At 40.0% G+C, this 18,669-nt stretch overlaps 1 protein-coding gene across 2 annotated transcripts; it reads left to right on the top strand.

Annotated features, from left to right (window-relative positions):
* Window positions 1-5,313: 5,313 nt before the first annotated feature.
* LOC106648692 (isocitrate dehydrogenase [NAD] subunit gamma, mitochondrial-like) lies at window positions 5,314-8,905 on the top strand. Of its 2 annotated transcripts, none has more exons than XM_014365768.2 (4): window positions 5,314-5,443; window positions 5,972-6,195; window positions 6,545-6,961; window positions 7,834-8,905. In XM_014365768.2, exons 2-4 carry the CDS (start codon window positions 5,974-5,976, stop codon window positions 8,359-8,361), a joined length of 1,167 nt encoding a protein of 388 aa, XP_014221254.1. In that variant the 5' UTR covers window positions 5,314-5,443; window positions 5,972-5,973; the 3' UTR covers window positions 8,362-8,905. The 2 variants fall into 2 exon arrangements, with proteins under 2 accessions (XP_014221254.1, XP_023314345.1); XM_023458577.1 differs by lacking the exon at window positions 5,314-5,443 and adding an exon at window positions 5,866-5,896.
* The last annotated feature ends 9,764 nt before the right edge of the window (window positions 8,906-18,669 follow it).

The following is an 18,669-nucleotide window of genomic DNA, read 5'->3' as shown; positions in this document are numbered from 1 at the left end:
AAATCAAAGACTCGCTAAAAGGATTTTAAACTCACGCATACGTGTGAACTCGAGCCTGTGCTTATGAACATTGCCGACGACGTCTCGCGCGTATACGCACTATTCAAAAGCGAAAGCAATAGATACAGATTTTTGGATGCAATTGCGGCTGCCGAGTGCGTGAAGGGGCTCGACACGTTGCAACACACGACAACGCGATCATTAAGCATTCGCATGACTGAGAACGAGATGGAACGAACTTTATAATATGAAAAATTTTCTTACGCGCGAGTCTCAAACGAACGAACAAAAGGACGTTTAAAAGCCTAATGGGATTACAGTACGTAGTCGAGAATCTGTATGTATACGCACGTGTAGATATACAGAGAGCAAATGGCCTGCGTTGCCGCAAAGTGGTTTATATCATTTAAAACCGAGAGTGCAGAGAGACTGAGAGAACTCATGCAATTTTCGACCTTACGATTTAACGATGGGACCGACAGTTGTGTGCGAGTAATATCGGAAGATTTAATTAATATACTTGATCTTCGATTATTCTTCTCAATGTTGATTCGCTGTCGCTCGATGATTTGGCTGCTGTAGTTTGTTGCACTCTGCAATAACTCATCGACGGCCCAGAGACGATCTCGTAATGACTCGTTCACGAGTGGCAAGATAACTCTTGCGCGCGAACGAAAACAAAAACAACAACCGCCGTAGCAATGGAACAAAAGGAAAATCAACAATTGGATGCATTAATCAAACACTCCGAAGTGCGTATGAATATCTGTGCTGGGCGGTAGTTTTGCAAAATGTCGCTGATCGTTGGTGCACGCGCTGCCACCAGCGGTTGTAAGCCAGGCCGCGGTGCACTCAGAATCTCGCGCACATACAGCGGCGTGCATATATACGATATAACGCCGTGTGACAGGCAACGAATGTCACCGCTTCGAGCACTAACCGAATGTATATATGCGCGCGATGTCGTATCTCTCTATAAAAACACGTGTAAAGCTAACTGTTTTATTCTCTACCGGAAGGTAGAGAGTGGCTTTGCGAGCACCTGAGAGTGCACATACGTATATAAGCACACAAGCATGCAGATAGCATCGCATGAGTGTACGAATGTATATGCAACTACTCGAAGCCCTGACGTATACGTAGGTGCACAATTCTTTTTCATAAAAATTCATCAAGATCCTCCGGGCAACGCGACACCTTGACTTATCTTCGCTACGAAATCACTTTGTCACGTCGAGCATAATACGCACACTCGCACACATCATGCGCGTCGCGATACGGCCGCGGCAAAAGGAAAAATTCATAATCCGCGCTACCCTTATGATCGTGCGTGTACGCTGTGCACTGCGTAGCGTGGCAGCGAGTGGACGAAAGTGCTCCGTGTCCCAGAAAAAAAATCTCGCGTGCGTATCGCAATGTGCTCTCGGTGCAAGTCTTCGCCGCGACAGTGCACGGCTCTATTTTTTTTTTTTTCTTACAAATATACAACGTTTATACATAATATATAAAGCACACAAGGCGAGCCATAAAACCGAAAGTGTGCCAAGTATACGGGCTATTAGGGCCAATTAACAGGCGGCAAAAGATCTGACGACGATGCGAATACGCGCGTTTATTCATATACGTGTAGCAGCCAGCTACCGTCGACGAGGAGGACTTTACTCCATAGCCCTCGCTCGCACGCCACACACATATGTATAAATAATACTCGCCTTACGAATATACTTCGAGGCCTCCTCGCATGCGCGCATATCGTATATACCGACTCGCCTTGTTTGCTTTTTTAACCAACACTCCCCCTTTTATATTTCCTTGACCTTCTCTCGCTGCTGCAGTGTTATATATTTTGCGAACGAACTCTTGCGAGCGAGCGAGCGATGCAGTACTCTCTATTAATTAGCTCTGCGGGACGATGGCCTGCCAAATTTGTGGCTATATCGCGCGCGAGGCAGTTTCGAAAATCCCACCGCTCGTGAAGAGAACTTCGGACTGCAGACCAGGCATTTAATGCGAAAGTTGCGTGCGGAGTGTGGTCGCTGCTCTACGCTCGTTAGATAAAAATCGTGTGAGGATAATGTAATACATTTGAGCTTGTGGGTATTATATGGTCAAGTCGGACTTTTTTCGCATCTTCTCTCTCTCTCCCTTTCCGTCGTTCTTATATTCTCGTCGATGATCAATTAAAGTAGCTTGTATACGTTTTTTCCTCGCAGCACGAGCAAAATTGTAAAAGTCGTTTGTGCGCGGTACGAGTCGAGCGCTTTATTTACCGACGATCCTGGATGGCTTTTTATGGATTCCACGGGGCAACTTTTTATTTATTTATGCGCAAGCGTCCCTCATATCTTGGGCTTGCATTTATACTTTTTAATTAACAGGACCGAGTTTTGCGGCTCCTCGGGGTTCCCGGTACCTGCAGCCATATATGCATAGAGTTGATCGCACGGTTATAATTTTTCCGAATAAGTATATACTCGTCAAGTACGATGAGCTGCTTGCAACCAGCTAAACAGAATGAATGCATCGTCATTTTTTCATGTTTTTTTTTTTTTTTTTTTTTGGTGATAGCATAAACTGCTAGAAGGACATCTTATTGATTCTCCTTGGATCGTATAGTTATATACGCTACGCATGCGTGGAACGGATTATTGCACAATTTCCAGGTACGAGCTCGAGAGATAAATGTATATTGGTTAAAAAATCCACTGGAATTTCGTTCATGATGCACTAAGTAGTAATATTTAAAACGTGCATGATGTCACTCAAAAGTAAATGTTCAGTGATTTTATATTCAATGGGAAAAGTAAAATCGTCAAAGACAGATAAATTGTCTTTTATTCAAATGAATTTTTGTCATAGCAGACTTTCTCAGCTGAACAACTGATACTTTACTTTATTGACAACTGAACCTTATTAGAATTTGTTTTTGAAATGAACAAATATTTCTTAGCGCGCTGTAAGGAAAAAATTTCTAAATTTGAAATCGCTTCATTTAAAAAGATGCATTGTCTGCAGCAATTCGATTATTAAATTATTCAATAATTTTTATGATCATACCTTTTAAGTAATATAATAAAAAAATACCAACATTTTGATTTTGAATCCAACCGTACTAAAGTTCGCTTTTCAGATTGCACAATAGATTCAATAATGATTATCATATCCATATGGTTTTCATAATTATGATGTCGCAGTGAAATTTCAAAGGTGTATATTTTGACATGTTATTCGAGTGATTTCGAAAACTTTTACATTAAACGAAAGGTGTAATTTATTAGTTTCAGATTATATCGGTTCGAAGTTTAATTAAATTTTTGATGTGAAACATCTATATTCGCGTTTGGTGTCAGGGGTAAACCCGTAAAAACCGAGCGTCCGTCCGTCCGTCCGTCCGTCCGAGCGAGCGAGCGCAACTTTGGTCGTAGAACTGCCTATACAGCGTCGGTTTGCGCTACGCGCTGTGATTGGCTGCCGCGCCAGCTACAGAACTGTTTTCTGCTGCTGCCCGCTGCCGAGACTCGACGCGCGTATGCCTGTGTTTACGTATACGCACGAGGCAACGTAACAGCATAAGCAACAGCAGTCGGCTCAGCTCACGAGATTGACTGCGTTGAGATATCTTTCTCTCTCTTGCTTATGCGTATCGCTAATACATATAATACGTATGTGTTGTCTATGCATGTACGTCGCGAGACTATGCACTATCATGCACGTTGTCAAATCTGATACTTATTACTGCATGTATCTATACGTGTCTATGAGTGTGTGTCTTCTTAAGGGAAGTCGAAATTATCATGTTATATTAAGATATAACGAACGATAATAGCTCAATGCACTAATTTGATTAATAAATCAAATTGAAAATTGAAAAAATTAAAAAAAATCAGCTGTTTATGAACAGCTGCAAGATGTGAAACATCTTACTATTAATTTAAGAAAATTAAAGAATTCAAAAGTAATCGAACAAGTAAAAGTCGAAACAAAAAAAGAAGTAAAAAATTAAAAACAAATTAAAACTCGAAAAATCAAGAAAAAATCAATTTAATACAAAAATCTAAAATCAAACAAGTAAAAAGTAAGAAAACAAAAAAACAAAAAACATGAATCAAAAAAACGAGAAAATCAAGAAAAAGAAAAGTCAGAAAATCCCAACACAAGCATCGATGTTTCACATCTGGTGCGCTAAAGCTCAAGAAACTACTCTGATTACTTAACTCAATGAGAGGGAACGATTTGAAAAGTAAGCACGCATTAATAATGCACCAGATGTGAAACATCGATGCTTGTGTTGGGATTTTCTGACTTTTCTTTTTCTTGATTTTCTCGTTTTTTTCATTCATGTTTTTTGTTTTTTTGTTTTCTTACTTTTTACTTGTTTGATTTTATATTTTTGTATTAAATTGATTTTTTCTTGATTTTTCGAGTTTTTTAATTGAACCTTATTGTGCGATAAATTGTTGAAAAATGTCTCATAAGTCAGGCGCGAGGCAAATAATTATAATTAATTTTCTCAAAGTACGAAAAATAATATCAAAAGCTCGGAACAATGAATGTCGGTTCGGCTGACTGAGGCTCGCGCGTAAAACGCGGCACAGTCGGCGAAAAAGGCAGCAGCAGCCGGGCTCGTCGGGCCGCTCTCGAGTGTGACTTTATACACGCACATAATGTGTGTCCGTGCGCGATAAGCTCGCCAGTATAATACGCGTATACGCGCATAATTAAATCGCACGAGGAGAGCGCATATGTATGCAGAGTGTTATCTGGCCGAGCGTTTTCGACACCGCCGCTCGGTCGCTCGCCCGAGCCAACGGTGCCCGCGCGATCTCGTATTTTATTTCCGATAACTCGAGGCCAAATGTCTGTATTATACGAGTAAATATGCATTTCGCGCTGCAAAAGTTTCACGCGTGTACGATAAAAAAATTGCACCAGCGGAGGTGGCGATTCGCGAGACCCCCCTCGATCAAAAATCTATAAAGCGAGATCGCAATATTTATTACCGATGTAGTAAGCGCGAGCGAGGCCCCATCCCCAAGCGCATTTTGTGTTTGCGCGAGTACACGTAATACGTACGAAAAATTCGGCACACAGAAAAAAAACCCAAAACTCGTATTACAAGCATTGTACAATATATAGGGATCCCATACGGTGAACTTCTTTGTGCTTCTGCGCACAGTAAGCGACGATGAGAATTCATTTATATAGCCAGCTGAGTCTGACTCACATAGTACATACATATGATCTATAGAAAAGATATGTGTTCGTTCAATGCCACATGATTTTTGTGCGTCCGTGGATCGCGCCTGTGTGAGGTTCGGCTGCTACGACTCTCGGTGCTTTTTTCGCCGCTCTGTACAAACTCGTTTCAATATCTTCGTGCGTGCCTGTGTTTGTGTTTATATCGCCATCAGTAATTACATCATCTAATTGATTCATCTAAGAGGTGAGAGAGTTTCTCCTGGTGCTAGCACTGTGAATAATTTAATCTGGAATTTTTGTGTACCACGTGTTGGCAGCAGCACACCGCAAGGCCTACGCATCCATACGCATTGGCTGCGCGCGCACTTGTTGACATTTTTTCGTACTTCTTACTTGACCTACATCGTCACACTACGCATATTACTTGAATCATGTAAAATACAAGCTGAATGTTGATGTTTTCGACTTTCGTCGAAACAATCGGCATTATTGGCGCAAGATACGCGATGCCTCTAACTTGACAATCATTTAAATATCCTGCATGTTCTATATAGCTGTGTTTCGGTATAATATATGCGCTGCCTCGTATGCAGTCATTTTCTAGACCTCCACGAACGATTGACGACTTTATTACATGTGCACGAAGCGCATCGAGAACATTTTAAATTACATAAGTGTAGAAATGTATCTGCTAAAAGTTATTCCTTTTATTCTGGTGTAACAATTAAGATTCGCTAAATTTTTATATGAGATAAGTGTTTGCGTTTTATAGGAATGTACACGATGACCATGAGGAAAGCTATGCTAAGCTGTAACTGCCTCAGGCTTCAGCAATTTCCATATGCAACAGCTGTACCGACTGCAGACTTTCAACCCAGAAGGCGATCGATCGCTCAACACAAAGCTCATCCTCGCGTTTATTATGGAGGTAGGCACACGGTCACTCTCTTGCCTGGAGCTGGCACCGGTCCTGAACTTATGGATTACGTCAAAAAGGTACAGTACTGTAACTTATACTAAGAGAGCGCCTAGTGGCGCGCGCCAAAATTAAAAATTACATCGCTCATTTTTTAAACTTCGAAAAATTAATACGCCGAGATTAAATAGAGGATTATGTTAAATTTTTATGTTCGCGAGAATGCATGAATATTTATAAACATTTTTATGGAATATTTTCATTTAAATTTATTTCATCAAATTAATCAAATCACTCTGATTGCATTTTGACTAACTATCGCTAAAAAAAATTATTAAATTCGATTGCAATATGAATTTTGCAACGTGTACTTAATCACGAGTGAATATATGACCCATCGAATAAAAAAAATCGCAACTTTTTTTGCAGATATTTAAATACACCGGTGTACCGGTAGACTTTGAAGAAATCGAAATTGCCGAAAATTCAACAACCGATGATCTTGACTATGCTATTACATCCATTCAACGTAATGGTATCGCGCTCAAAGGGAACATCGAGAGCAACTGTTTAACGAGCGAAAATTTGGTGGGTAACGTGACTCTGAGGAAAGAACTTGATCTTTACGTCAATATGGTGCAGTGCGTCTCTTTTCCTGGAACATCTGCACGTTTTAACAATGTTGATATCACGATAATCCGTCAAAACGTCGAAGGCGAATATTCCATGTTGGAGCATCAAACGACCGATGGTGTCGTCGAGAGCTTGAAAATCGTAACGGAAGAAAATGCTAAGAGGATCGCTCGATATGCCTTTGAGCATGCGATCAATAATGGCCGTAAAAAGGTGAGAAAATTATTTTCAAAGCAATACGTTTTTGCAGGGTTAAGAGGAATTATTGAAAATTTGCATACGCTTTCTTTAACAATCAGTCTCTATAAAGTTCATTGAATTGCAAATTTCCGCCAACTATCAATTAGAATTGATTAATTGACAACATTATTCACTTTGAAACGATAAGGAATCAGAATACATGATAATTGAAATTCGTTCTCATTTAAAAAAAAAGCAAAAGAAAAACACTAGAAAAATTTAACACGTCTTGACATAAATAATTTATACTATACAAAATAATAATGCTGTGATTTTTTTTCTTTGAATTAAATCAGTTTTTATTTTTAAGCTCTTTTCAAGAATATATTATAAAAATAATTTTTTTATGAATAAATAATAATTTGATTTTGGCTAAATTTATATTTGAAAAGTAGAGATGTGGGTATAGAGATTTTATAAACAGATGAATTCAGTCAATTTTTTAATCTTTGAATAAAGCTTTAGATTAAGTTCATGAACTGAGAATAGCATATTTAGAACTGAAATTAAATTTTATAATTTCATGCTTTATAAAACTTTTTCCTTAACTTTCGTGTCATTAATAACTTTTTAAAGGTATTAGAATATTTGTAAATGAATTTTTTTCTGTATTGAGGGAATGAATCGTCGAAATGTAAAACGAGAATTTCAACGGAATACTTTAATCATTCGTAATTTTCCATTTCTTGTTATCAGCAATAAAAATTCAAATATCAACAGTCGCAAGATCGATTTCAAACAATATAATTAGACACTATCGTCAAAGCGCGTCAGCTTATCGTTTTGATGCTTTCATGAGCTTTCATAAACACCAATAGGAATGATATGCAATGCCTCGGTTACAGGTCACCATTGTTCACAAAGCCAACATAATGAAACTATCGGACGGCTTGTTCCTGGAAACGGCGCGCTCCGTTGGCGAGGACTATCCAGAAATCGCGTGCAACGACATGATCGTCGACAATGCCTGCATGCAGCTCGTCTCGAATCCTCATCAGTTCGACATGATACTCACGTCGAATCTCTATGGATCGGTGATCTCCAATGTCGTCTGCGGCCTGCTCGGCGGCGTCGGCATCTACTCGGGCCGCAACGTCGGCGAGAATCACGTTATCTTCGAGCCGGCCACCCGTAACAGCGGCCACTCCATAGCCGGCAAGAACATAGCCAATCCCGTGGCCATGCTCCACGCGGCCTCGGATATGCTGCAGCATCTCGGCCTGGACAAGTACGCCGAGCTCATAAAGGCCGGTATCAGAGGCAGCTTGAGGGATCGTGTCTGTACTCCGGATTTGGGTGGCACAGCTACCAGTCAAGAAGTCGTCGCATCGATTATGAAGCACATCGAGATCGCTTTGCAATCTCACCAGTAAATGCTCCATGTGGTCGGTGTCAACTTCACACTGGGCGGCAAAGAATAACTGCTTTTTATGGATTTTCCATGAAATGTATGTTCAATTACTTTATACGAAAGTTTGGATTTAGAATGATGAAAAAAATGCTTGCTTTGTATCTTGTATAATGTATATCATAATCTTACATCGTGTCAACGTATGTGACCGAGACATATAAAAATGCCAATTTCTATTTTCACATAAAGTTCCATTTCTATGCTTTTTATGCACATAAACTTGATGTACTTTAAGTGCCCATCAGAAATTCATTCTTTTACGATCGCACATATTAAATGCCATGATAATATTATCAAATTTCTTCGACAATTTACTAAATTCAATTAATTATTATACCAAGCAAGATGACAGCCATAAAATGTAACATTGAAAAAATGAAAAAAATGAACCCAAAGTATTACATGCAACAAACCGGAAGTTTTACATTGTTCAACTTCAAGTCGACAAATTTTCAAAGAGACTAAGTTTTCTATAAAATTTTTTTTTCGATTCAAAGTGTCGTGTATGACTTATGGCAATCGTAATGAGTTCGTAAAACTTTACTCTATTACTATAGTATAGGGCGATATGTCATTCAAGTTTCAATGTACGATGATTTACAGTCTTCATTAACTAAAGTTTGTCATTATGTGACTTATATTGTTTTATCAGTAATTTTTAACCTTTTTGACTTCTACTTATTTTTTGTTAGCAAATTATTTACTTAGTTATTGAATTGGTTTCAATAAAATGTCAAAAATGATTAAAAATGTTATCTAAAATTTAATTCAAATTTTTTTAGCCTTTACATATTATAAAAATATTACTAAAAAAATGACTTTAATTTTTTCGATTTGTCTGAAGTAATCAGTATTTAATTAGATTATTTAATAAAAAAAGTTTCTCTTGCATTATGTGAATTTCGCACATTTACGGTTACCAGGAAAAATAGTCTTGAGCGCAATCAAATATTAAAAAAATACAAATGAGACATTCATATTTCCCAAGAAATATTTTCCATACGGTGTATTAAACTCAAGTCAATGAATAGTGATTTGATGATTTCTAGTGCACAAAAATGTTTGAATTCCAAGAGAATAATTATGCTTTAGGATAGATATTTGGAAACTTCAATACATTTAAACAAGTATAAGAATTATTTATTGTTTGAGAAATTCTCGTTCAATGAGCTGAAATAAGTATAAAGTTTTACCGCGTTCTTTAACAAAATAGAATGATAGTTTCAAAGAATCAGAAATATATGAATATAGATCATCAAATTGATAATTAAGATTTGCTTTGTTGTAAGCAAATCAAAAGAGTTAAGGAATTTCGAAGACGAACTTTGAAATCAAATTAGAAAACTTTTTACCGAGTAGAAGCCCGTAATTTCGATTAGTTATTGGCTACGATATGGCCACACACAAGTTTGAAATCAGTTAGCTTTCTTTACGGCATTGTTCGTTAATCATTATACATTATGATAAAACAGTTCAAAATTTTATTCAATTTCAATTTAAGTACAATATTACATTGAACAAGGCAAAAGTTTTGCACAGATCCAAAGAGCTGTAAAAGACAAAAACTCTTCGTGTAGCCAGCTAAAACCGGACTCTCATCAATAGAAACAAAAAACGAAGGCCTTTGAAGTGCGCCGGTTCATCATCAGGTGCGGGAACCTTTTAGATAATCATCGTGCACATAAGAGGGAAAAAGTGAGTCAAGATTTCAAACAGAAAAAGGAAAATTTTATATTTACAAGTATTTTCACACCATATTTCGTTTGAGGCTATTTAAATTAGAAAAATTTCGCAAGGGTCCATAAGAGCAAATTTCTTGCGTAAGTTTTTACACTAGCTACCGACAACAAAGATAAGCATTAGAAGTATCTATGGCTCAAACAAAACATCTACAAACCACAAACAAAGTTTATAATTATTTTCCTTTTAGCCAGCACAGCTACTGGAAGTCGATCTTGAATTGGATTTGTGGGTTTTTTTATCAATCCTGCACCAGCATTGATTAAGTTCAAAGCTTCTGACCCTCATCACGCGAGACGAAAAATAAATGCTTTCCTCTTACGACTAGCTGCGCGCATTTTCGATAAGTGGCTGCTGTTTTAGGCCGCGCAGCGGAAGCTCAACATTATCGAAAAGTTAATGGAGTCTCGCGGTGAATCGCTCCGAACGCGACGATGGCATTGCAAGGGAAACACAATAAGCGACTCGTAGGTGCAGGTCGAGTCGAAAAAACAGCATTGTAATACCGCAGCTCCGTGTAGCGCCGGTTTTTCGGTTAAATTACAGGACCGAACGGAAAGTACACTATAGCCGGAAGCGAAAACCCCATCCGCGCGCGCGGGCTCGATTGTCGGTGTCTCTTTCTACGGTGTCGATTTGTAATTTCGCACCGGAATCGTGCCGAATGATGGAGTGCTAATTGATTCCTAACGCCAAATTGCCATGCCACTATGCGGCAATGCGACTGCAAACTCGCTCTATACGCTGTACATTTTTTTCCTCTCACTCACTCCCTCCCTCCCCCGTTCTCTTTTTTTCGCTCGAACAATTTTTCTATTTCGAGAAAGCGAGCCTTTCACACTAGCTGGCGAGATTGAATTTTTTGTCTCAGAAAAAAGGGGTTGCGCGCTGCAAATTGTGTATTATTTAGATGAAAAAAAATTTCATTTTTATAGCTTCCGTGTATGTGATTTTTTTGACCTTACGTCATTGAGTTTCGGAGAAACGTTTACGCGTCTGTGAGCATAATTTTGCACTATTTCGGTCGTGCGTCGCTTATTATCAAGTTGGCTGTATTTAGCACTTGAAGAGATGATTAGATATTTCTTGGAGCTTTCAGAAAAACGATGATAGTTATTTCAGCATAGCAGGATCGTAGCGCACAATGAGATATGGGCGAGGTTTTGATGATCGAACGCAGATGATATTTATCTTATAATTGTATACAAAGGAGGAGGTGAAACGCGTTGGTGCTTTACTCCGCAATTAAATTGTTCGAATACGCAGGATGAAAAATCCAGATAGTTCTGTCTCTCGTTCGGAGTAAATACTTTACGCTCACCTGCGTACAGAAATATGTAATATCACAGGAGCATTTTCGTTGCAGCAATTATCGCGCGCGGCTCGTGATTATCACTGTGAAATCAACTTTGATTCCTTTTCAACTACGGTATATAATATGGGTGTGCGAGTGCACGTACGTATAAATGAAGGGACGCTAAGCGAGCAAAGATACATACACTTATAAAAGCACAATAGCTGCTGCCGCTACTGCTGCGAAAGTGAAATATTGCATAAGCGTCCAAAGCGTGTGTGTGTGCACTTTATGCACGCGTATATCTGACCATCAAACGCCAAATTAAGCCCAATGAATGTCAATACAAAAGCAGCGTAATACTACTATCCCAAAACATTCAATTGTCCTGATAATTCAAGCAAAATCGCTCCTTTTTTCTTTTTTTTTTCTCCCCCGAACGCATGGAATGAAAGGAAAAGAGGCAAGACGTAAAAAAAAAGAGAAAAGAATCACTGGATCTCTCGCGGTATATGGCAAACGCACAAAGCTGATCGCCGCCACCGCCACTGAACGCGAGCGCGCGCGTATATAACCTTGGTGCACTGCTACTGCTGCTTGCCCTTTAATCCAAATCATCCCGATGAAAGAAGAAAGAGAGAAAAAAAATGCAACAAGAAGCGAGCAAGCGCGGGCAACCAAAGAACGAACCACACAGAACACAAGGAAGGGGATCGCCAAAAACGATCACGCTCGGCAGAAAAGATGCATGCACACGTCGCTGCACCGTTGCTCTCTCTCTCTCTCTCTATGTATGTGCACTGGCTTTAGCTTGATCGGGCTTGCGAGCGCGCGCGAGAAAGCCAATTTGAACAGTTGATCGAGCAGCCGAAGCGATAAATTGGCTGACTGAGAAAAACTCATCGAAGCGTTTTATAATACACAGGTTTTTTTCCAAGCGGAAGGGACCAACACACACACATACACACACCGTAACCACAGATACTATACTACACAAACTCATGAGTCGCGTGAGGCAAAAAAAATCATCCCGCCGCGTCTTCCTACACGTATGTGTGTTTGTGTGCAGTGCATGAGGCTTCGTTTCCTTTTTCTTCTGTTTGAAGCTTTGTGTTCTGAGCATTGAATATAATAGCTGCAGAGGTTTTGGAAAAGAAGAAAAAGACGGAGAAGAAGAAGAAGTAGAAAAAGAAGAAGCTCCGAGACAGAGAGAAAAAATGCACACGCAGAAGTCTCTGACTTTTGAAAGAGAGCGAACTAAAGGGATATAAAATTTCGTAAGGATTTCTTTCGGCTGCTCGCGCTTCTGCAGTTTCTACACGTCACCCAACGCCTACATTATACACTCACGCGTTTGATAATAGAAGAACGAAAATCCTTGCTATCCACGACGCGCGCATCCAGTTCTATTCTTTTGGCGTACTTTTTTTCTTGGCCAGCTCGACTCTTTTCTTTCCCGACGTTCCTCATATACGCAAAATTTGATAATTTATTGCCGACAAAGATGTAGCTTTTGTCACCCGTATAAAATAGTCCAGGGATTCGTTTTCTCGCGTACCTACGCTCTCGGCCATGAATATTCATGAGCTCGATCAATCTCGGTGGTTATTCATACGCGCGCAGAAAAATAAATGAAATGTCAGCGTAGGATTGAAGCTATGCGCATGCTTAGTACGTGCTGCAGGCCAACAACTGCTGCTGCAGAGACACAGCTAACTGACAAAGCTCAACGAAAATGTTTTTATAATTTTTAAAGTTCGAATCCTTTTTTTGGAAATCAACAAAACGAGAATGATTTACGGCAGAAGCTGCATTTATAGCGTCTTTCTCTACTCGAATCTTTAGACTTGTATAGGCTTAAAGCGTTCGAGTATGCACGCCAGCGCGCAAGTAAGATATAAATTGGCCAATAAAAGAAACTTACACGCGTTGCAGCCGTGTGCAGGAGTGCACGGCTACTACGGCGATCGCAAATGTCACGTGCATAAAGGAGCGTAGTTGTATATTTTCATCTGTGTGACTTTAAAAGACAAACATTATTATTCTTACGAATGTGCAGTTGTAAAAATTAAATGATTCCCTGCATTTAAAGGACATAATGTATTTTTATTTTTTCCTAGCGAAACGAATGGCTTATTAGTCGGGTAAGAATGAAAATCCCCGCGAGTTTTCAGTAACGTCCCGCTCGTAAACCTATATCTTCCGCAGTTAATGCCGAATGACAGTCGGCACGGTAAGTGACAGTAATTGTCGAGTCTCGTTAGCGTCGTAAAATTGTGGCTATGAGCGCGCGCGACTTTAATTTCCAAAGCTGTAACAACAACAACAGCAACAACCAACAACCAACAAGCAACAACAGCAGCAACTTTACTGCACGCTCACGTGCTGCTACGTGTTGTTATCGCACGTACATATACCCTGTCTGACGGCGAGCAGCTTTTCAACTCGGCAAAATACACACGCGCGTCTACTCGCAGAGAGAATCCAAAAACTCGATCGAGGTAAAAGTCTCTCGCGGCGATTAAAAAAGTTGCTGGCCAAAAACGAATGCGGCAAAAAAGAAAGCTAGATTATAATGTAGCTAGAAAAGTTGAAAACAAAAAGGCAGATCGACGAGGCCGATATAACCACTGAATACGAGCTATACGTATGCGCTATGTATGGCTGCGTCCGCGCACGGACTTTTGGTGCGACGATCAGAGCAGCGTTGCGATTCGAGATCGGCAGAGCCGATCCTCGCCGTGTGTATATGTATACTTAGGGCCGTGGCGTATAAAAATCCTTCCACCTGAAACATTAGACGCGATGAGATACATCCAGATATATAGCGGTAGATTTTAATCATCGCTGCGCGCGCGAGCCATGCCGAGCGAGCGTCGTTGTATTTGTCGAGGATGAATAGACGTGCGTTTCTATGCATGCTCTGGCTTGCACATGTAACATAACGGATGAAACGCGTGCGCAGATGTTTGATTTTTCTCTTGCGTATGCTTTTCGCGTATGCATAGTTAGCTGCAGTAGTAGTAATAATCGTCGGTGTCGTCGTCGAGATGCAGCCTTTACACATCCATTGAAAGCTATAGAATATAATGGGTCCTATCAGTTTTGAAGGATATAACATATTAGTACTACATTATGGAAATTTTCATCAAAGGCTCGACTCGCCGAGTCCGTGGCGGAGATCGTGCTCGTAGATAAGCCACCGGAGTTTAAAAAAGTAATGAAAATTCGCCTTCGATGTATGGGCTTTTAATTAATGCTACAACCTGTACATTGCTCGAAAAAAATATCTTCGCGCACATCGTCGTCATCAAATTATCATTTTTTTCCCTTTCGCGTCGATTCGCGTTCATCATCAAAAATCTCTCCCTCGCTCAGCTCTGTGTATATCACAAGGCTGCAGCCAGACAAATTACTCTGTCAGGACATACGGAAAAAATGATGCTCGCCTCTCTCTGCGTATCTCGTTCCTTCGCTCATCATATTGGCCCATAAACCATCTTGTTAAAAATGATGGCACATTTGCAAAATGCCAAGGCAAATTTGAGGAAAATAATCTTTGCGCCCGAGCTCGTTCTTATAATCTAATTAGTATACATGTACGTCCGCGCGCATAGTAGTCGAAATTGCGACGCGGCGAATTTTAATTATTCTCACCGTGGGCGCAGCGCGCGCATTATTATCGTGCGCCGTCGAAAAACTTGGGCAGTGCGATCACGAGCGTCATTACCATACGCGGCGATCGTTGCAAGCGCTGCTGCTCGAATTTGCCGCGAAGCAAAAGAGAAAAATGCGCCCGAGCACGAGTCGAATGCGCGATAAATAATTTTTATCCCAGCAGCAGCGAACGTACGAAGCCGATGTCGCTGCTGCTAAAAAATTCATAAATTCAAATTCCTCGCGCGGAGGGGAAAATAATTCAGGACGAGGGATGATCGTGCGTCGTGCGCGCCGCGTTGTATAGCTCCGGGCGAACAAGCTGCATCATCGGACGAATACGAATGTCGCTCGAGAACGCTTCCTGGAAAAATTCCGTTTTGTCCCACATATTTTTATACTGTATATCTGTGTGTGCGCGCACACCACCGCCGCGTCACGTAGTGCATCTCTTATCTGATAATTTTTGCTCCCCCATTCTCGCTGCGAATTGTGTGTACACCGCATCAACGTCTGATTCGTTTTCTAGCTCTCGTGCGGCCGACGAGAGCGTTAAATTCGAAATTCACGACGCGCACATCTGGCCCGGAGAAAGAAATGAGTAATTACACTTTATGGCACGGCTAATTTTAAAGGCCACAGATAAAAGAGCTAGCCCAGCTTCCACGAGACTTGAAAGAATAATAAAAAATTGACGTGTCAAGAGTCTTTAAGGAAGATGAGCGCGTGATTCTACGTTTCTTCCACTTTGTCGGCCCGACAGGATACTATGAATGTTGCACAAGATTTCGCCTAAACCATATTCACGGCACGAGTGTGCAAACAATATACTTGAAAAACTACTATCCTTCATGCTCATTCAAATTGCCTTCATTAAACCTATTGACCTGTCGTTGGTGCTAAAGTGCTCTGTACTTAGAATAACCAACTCTTGATGAAATTTTCGCTTCTTCTAGAACATTTTCAAGTGTCATCAGTTATTATTAATATTTTACACAATTTTTATCATTTTGTTGCCACACCGACGACTCATGTCATCTTTTATAATGATTTTTGAGAAACTATGCTATTGTCCAAGGCGCATTGAATATGATTCATTAGAGTTAGAAGCATTCCTAAATGATATTTACAAATTCATTGTACTAGCTTTTCCGACATCAACTTTTCTCTGATTACATTTATGTGGGAATCACGTAATTATTTTTTCAGCTTTAATTACATTCTGAAAATTCTACCATTCAAAGAATTCAAATATTTCTTTGACATTTAATGCTTATTTTTAAAATAATATTTACAAATTCTGGAATTATTAAAATGTTTTATTGATTTTTAATGCATTATACTTATGTTAACACGATCATAAAACGGTTAAAATTCTATTCTCCCATCTTCTTTTCTTCTGCTTTATCCTCTGTACCAATAATTTGAAAGATCGACACAGCTCACACCCGTCAAATTACAATGATTGCATCCAAGTGTACAAGGTATCAAAATCATAGCATTAGTTACTTTTTCAAGAACACCTTTCATCCGTAAAATAAATTTGACCCGAACAACAATAGCCGGTTATAAGTCGACGCGTGGTTGAAAGATCCCATCCTAAGCTGCTTGTCGGTTGTTCGTGCGGATGAATGATACCCATAAAAGCCTACAGCGTCTGGGACTGGTGCTTTTCTTCCAAGTTATCTGCGGTAATAATGCTGGCTTGTGTTGATTTTTTTACTTACACAGTCCTACGTTCATTTCGTCGTTTTTATAGATCGAAGCACGAGCTGCGTAGATCATATCGCGTTTGAGATCCTTTTACGTTTCACACTGCGGATTGTTAAAATAAATATTCAATGGCGCAGCCGAGTTTCGGGGTTTGACTTAAGCTCTGCTCCGAGGCCCAAAGGTATCGAGTTGGATATAATAAGGGAGAGATGTAGGATTAGAATCGTGGGTATTCTAGCTTCGGCTTGAGATTTCGCAGAGATCTTGGCAGCAGTTTTGCGCTTAATCGCAAAAGTAAACTCGCTTGATTGATTTCTTCAGATTTTTAATAACATCATGACATACCTGGCTGACTCTGATACACTAGTCTAGCAATTTTAAAGCTGAAAACTCGGCGCAATAGAGGATCCATCGGATATATTCCAGCTCTTTTTCTGAGCTTGGAACGTATTTTTCAAGGAAAGTCACTTGGCGGCTGCGAGCACATGTATAAATCGTAATAGTATCCTATTTCGAGATATCGATATCAGGATGAAGTAATACGCAGGCGCGTGAGCTGTGCGAAATTTCGTAACGGTAGCGCAGCTAATGCGGCGTGAAGGTGTCGATCGTTTGCAGTTATTTTCAAGGAAAAGCCTCAAAATCAAAAAGCCATGCGTAAATGTATGTAGCATTGCTAGGTATGTAGGCGCGAAAGCGTAACTCAATATAGCTCTCTTTCTCTCCCTATCTCTTTTTCCTCGAGAGCGAGGCGCTTGTATCCGAGCATTTAGCCAGATAATCCGAGACCATATAATACAAGCTGCCGAGACATCGAGAATTCAGTGTCGATGGTATCCGCCGTCGCTTTGCTTTTTTAGCTCGCCGCGCCTGAGAGCTAGCACCCCCGTTTTGCAAGAAAACACGTGCCAAGCGACTTTCGCCTCATATATTTACTCGTCCGAGCGTCTAGATCGTACTCGTTTGCACCTTAAAAACTATTGCTTTTAATGCGATTGAATAGGCAAAAGGTCGAAACAGATTTCATCGTGGCGTGAGCCCATTAAAAAATTAATTTATCGTACTTACGGACGATGAGTTGTGCAAGTCATGCATTCAATGTCGAGTCTGTCTGTTTATGCAGTTGCGAGTTAAACTAAAGAAACGAGAAAAAAAAGGAGTCAATAAAAATGCGCGAGCTCGCACTGCATAGCATATGGTCCCGAGTATCAAGAGAACTTGAGATTCCTTTCGACCTGTTCCATGCAGGCGCAAAAGTAAATATTCTCGCCTCTGGACTGACACCGACGGCCAGAGAGAAACAAATAACAAAACTCTCCTCAAGGGTCTTTATCTCTCGTTCTTTCTCGTTCTCTCTCCCTTCTTTTCTGCTTATGCCTTCCGACTGAAGGCTTTGTTTCATTCTTTCTCTCTTTGGCTTCCTCTTTTTTTATATATAGGCATGTTTCTATGCATACAGGTCCACCTATAGATATATCCTTTTTTTCCCTTGTATAAAGACGTTGTGATTTTGGAAGTATTTTTTTCGTGCTCCAGACTCGAGCATGAAGGTATTCGAATGATTTTTCCGAGCTATACTCTTACGAAGCTTCGCAAGAATGATTTAGAGAGCTAATTTTTTTTTTCCATTCCATAGGAGTATAAGAACAGTTTATAATAAAGTCAACACGTCTCGCGATTGAGAATTATTGCGAACAGTTCGTAGTTGTGTCAGGACATACTCGATGTTTTGATAAAGTCTAAGTCATCCGCTGAGACGAGAACACAGTGCCAGTGAACACTTTGATTCTTTGAAACGTATGAAGAGTGTCGAGTTAAATAGGGAGTAAGTGAGAGAAAGAGAATGGATTGCATATATTTTCAACG

This window comes from Trichogramma pretiosum, unplaced genomic scaffold (genome assembly GCF_000599845.2).
Source record: "Trichogramma pretiosum strain Unisexual culture from Peru unplaced genomic scaffold, Tpre_2.0 scaffold33, whole genome shotgun sequence".
Taxonomy (NCBI): domain Eukaryota; kingdom Metazoa; phylum Arthropoda; class Insecta; order Hymenoptera; family Trichogrammatidae; genus Trichogramma; species Trichogramma pretiosum.
Note: the sequence above shows the minus strand (reverse complement) of the source record. Positions and strands in the feature narration are given on the sequence as shown.

Bases quoted from the DNA above. Each gene is read 5' to 3' on its own strand.
- LOC106648692 (XM_014365768.2), top strand. From the start codon at position 5,974: ATGTACACGATGACCATGAGGAAAGCTATGCTAAGCTGTAACTGCCTC. The intron at 6,196-6,544 runs GTACAGTACTGT...CTTTTTTTGCAG, and splicing joins TTATGGATTACGTCAAAAAG to ATATTTAAATACACCGGTGT. The intron at 6,962-7,833 runs GTGAGAAAATTA...CCTCGGTTACAG, and splicing joins TCAATAATGGCCGTAAAAAG to GTCACCATTGTTCACAAAGC.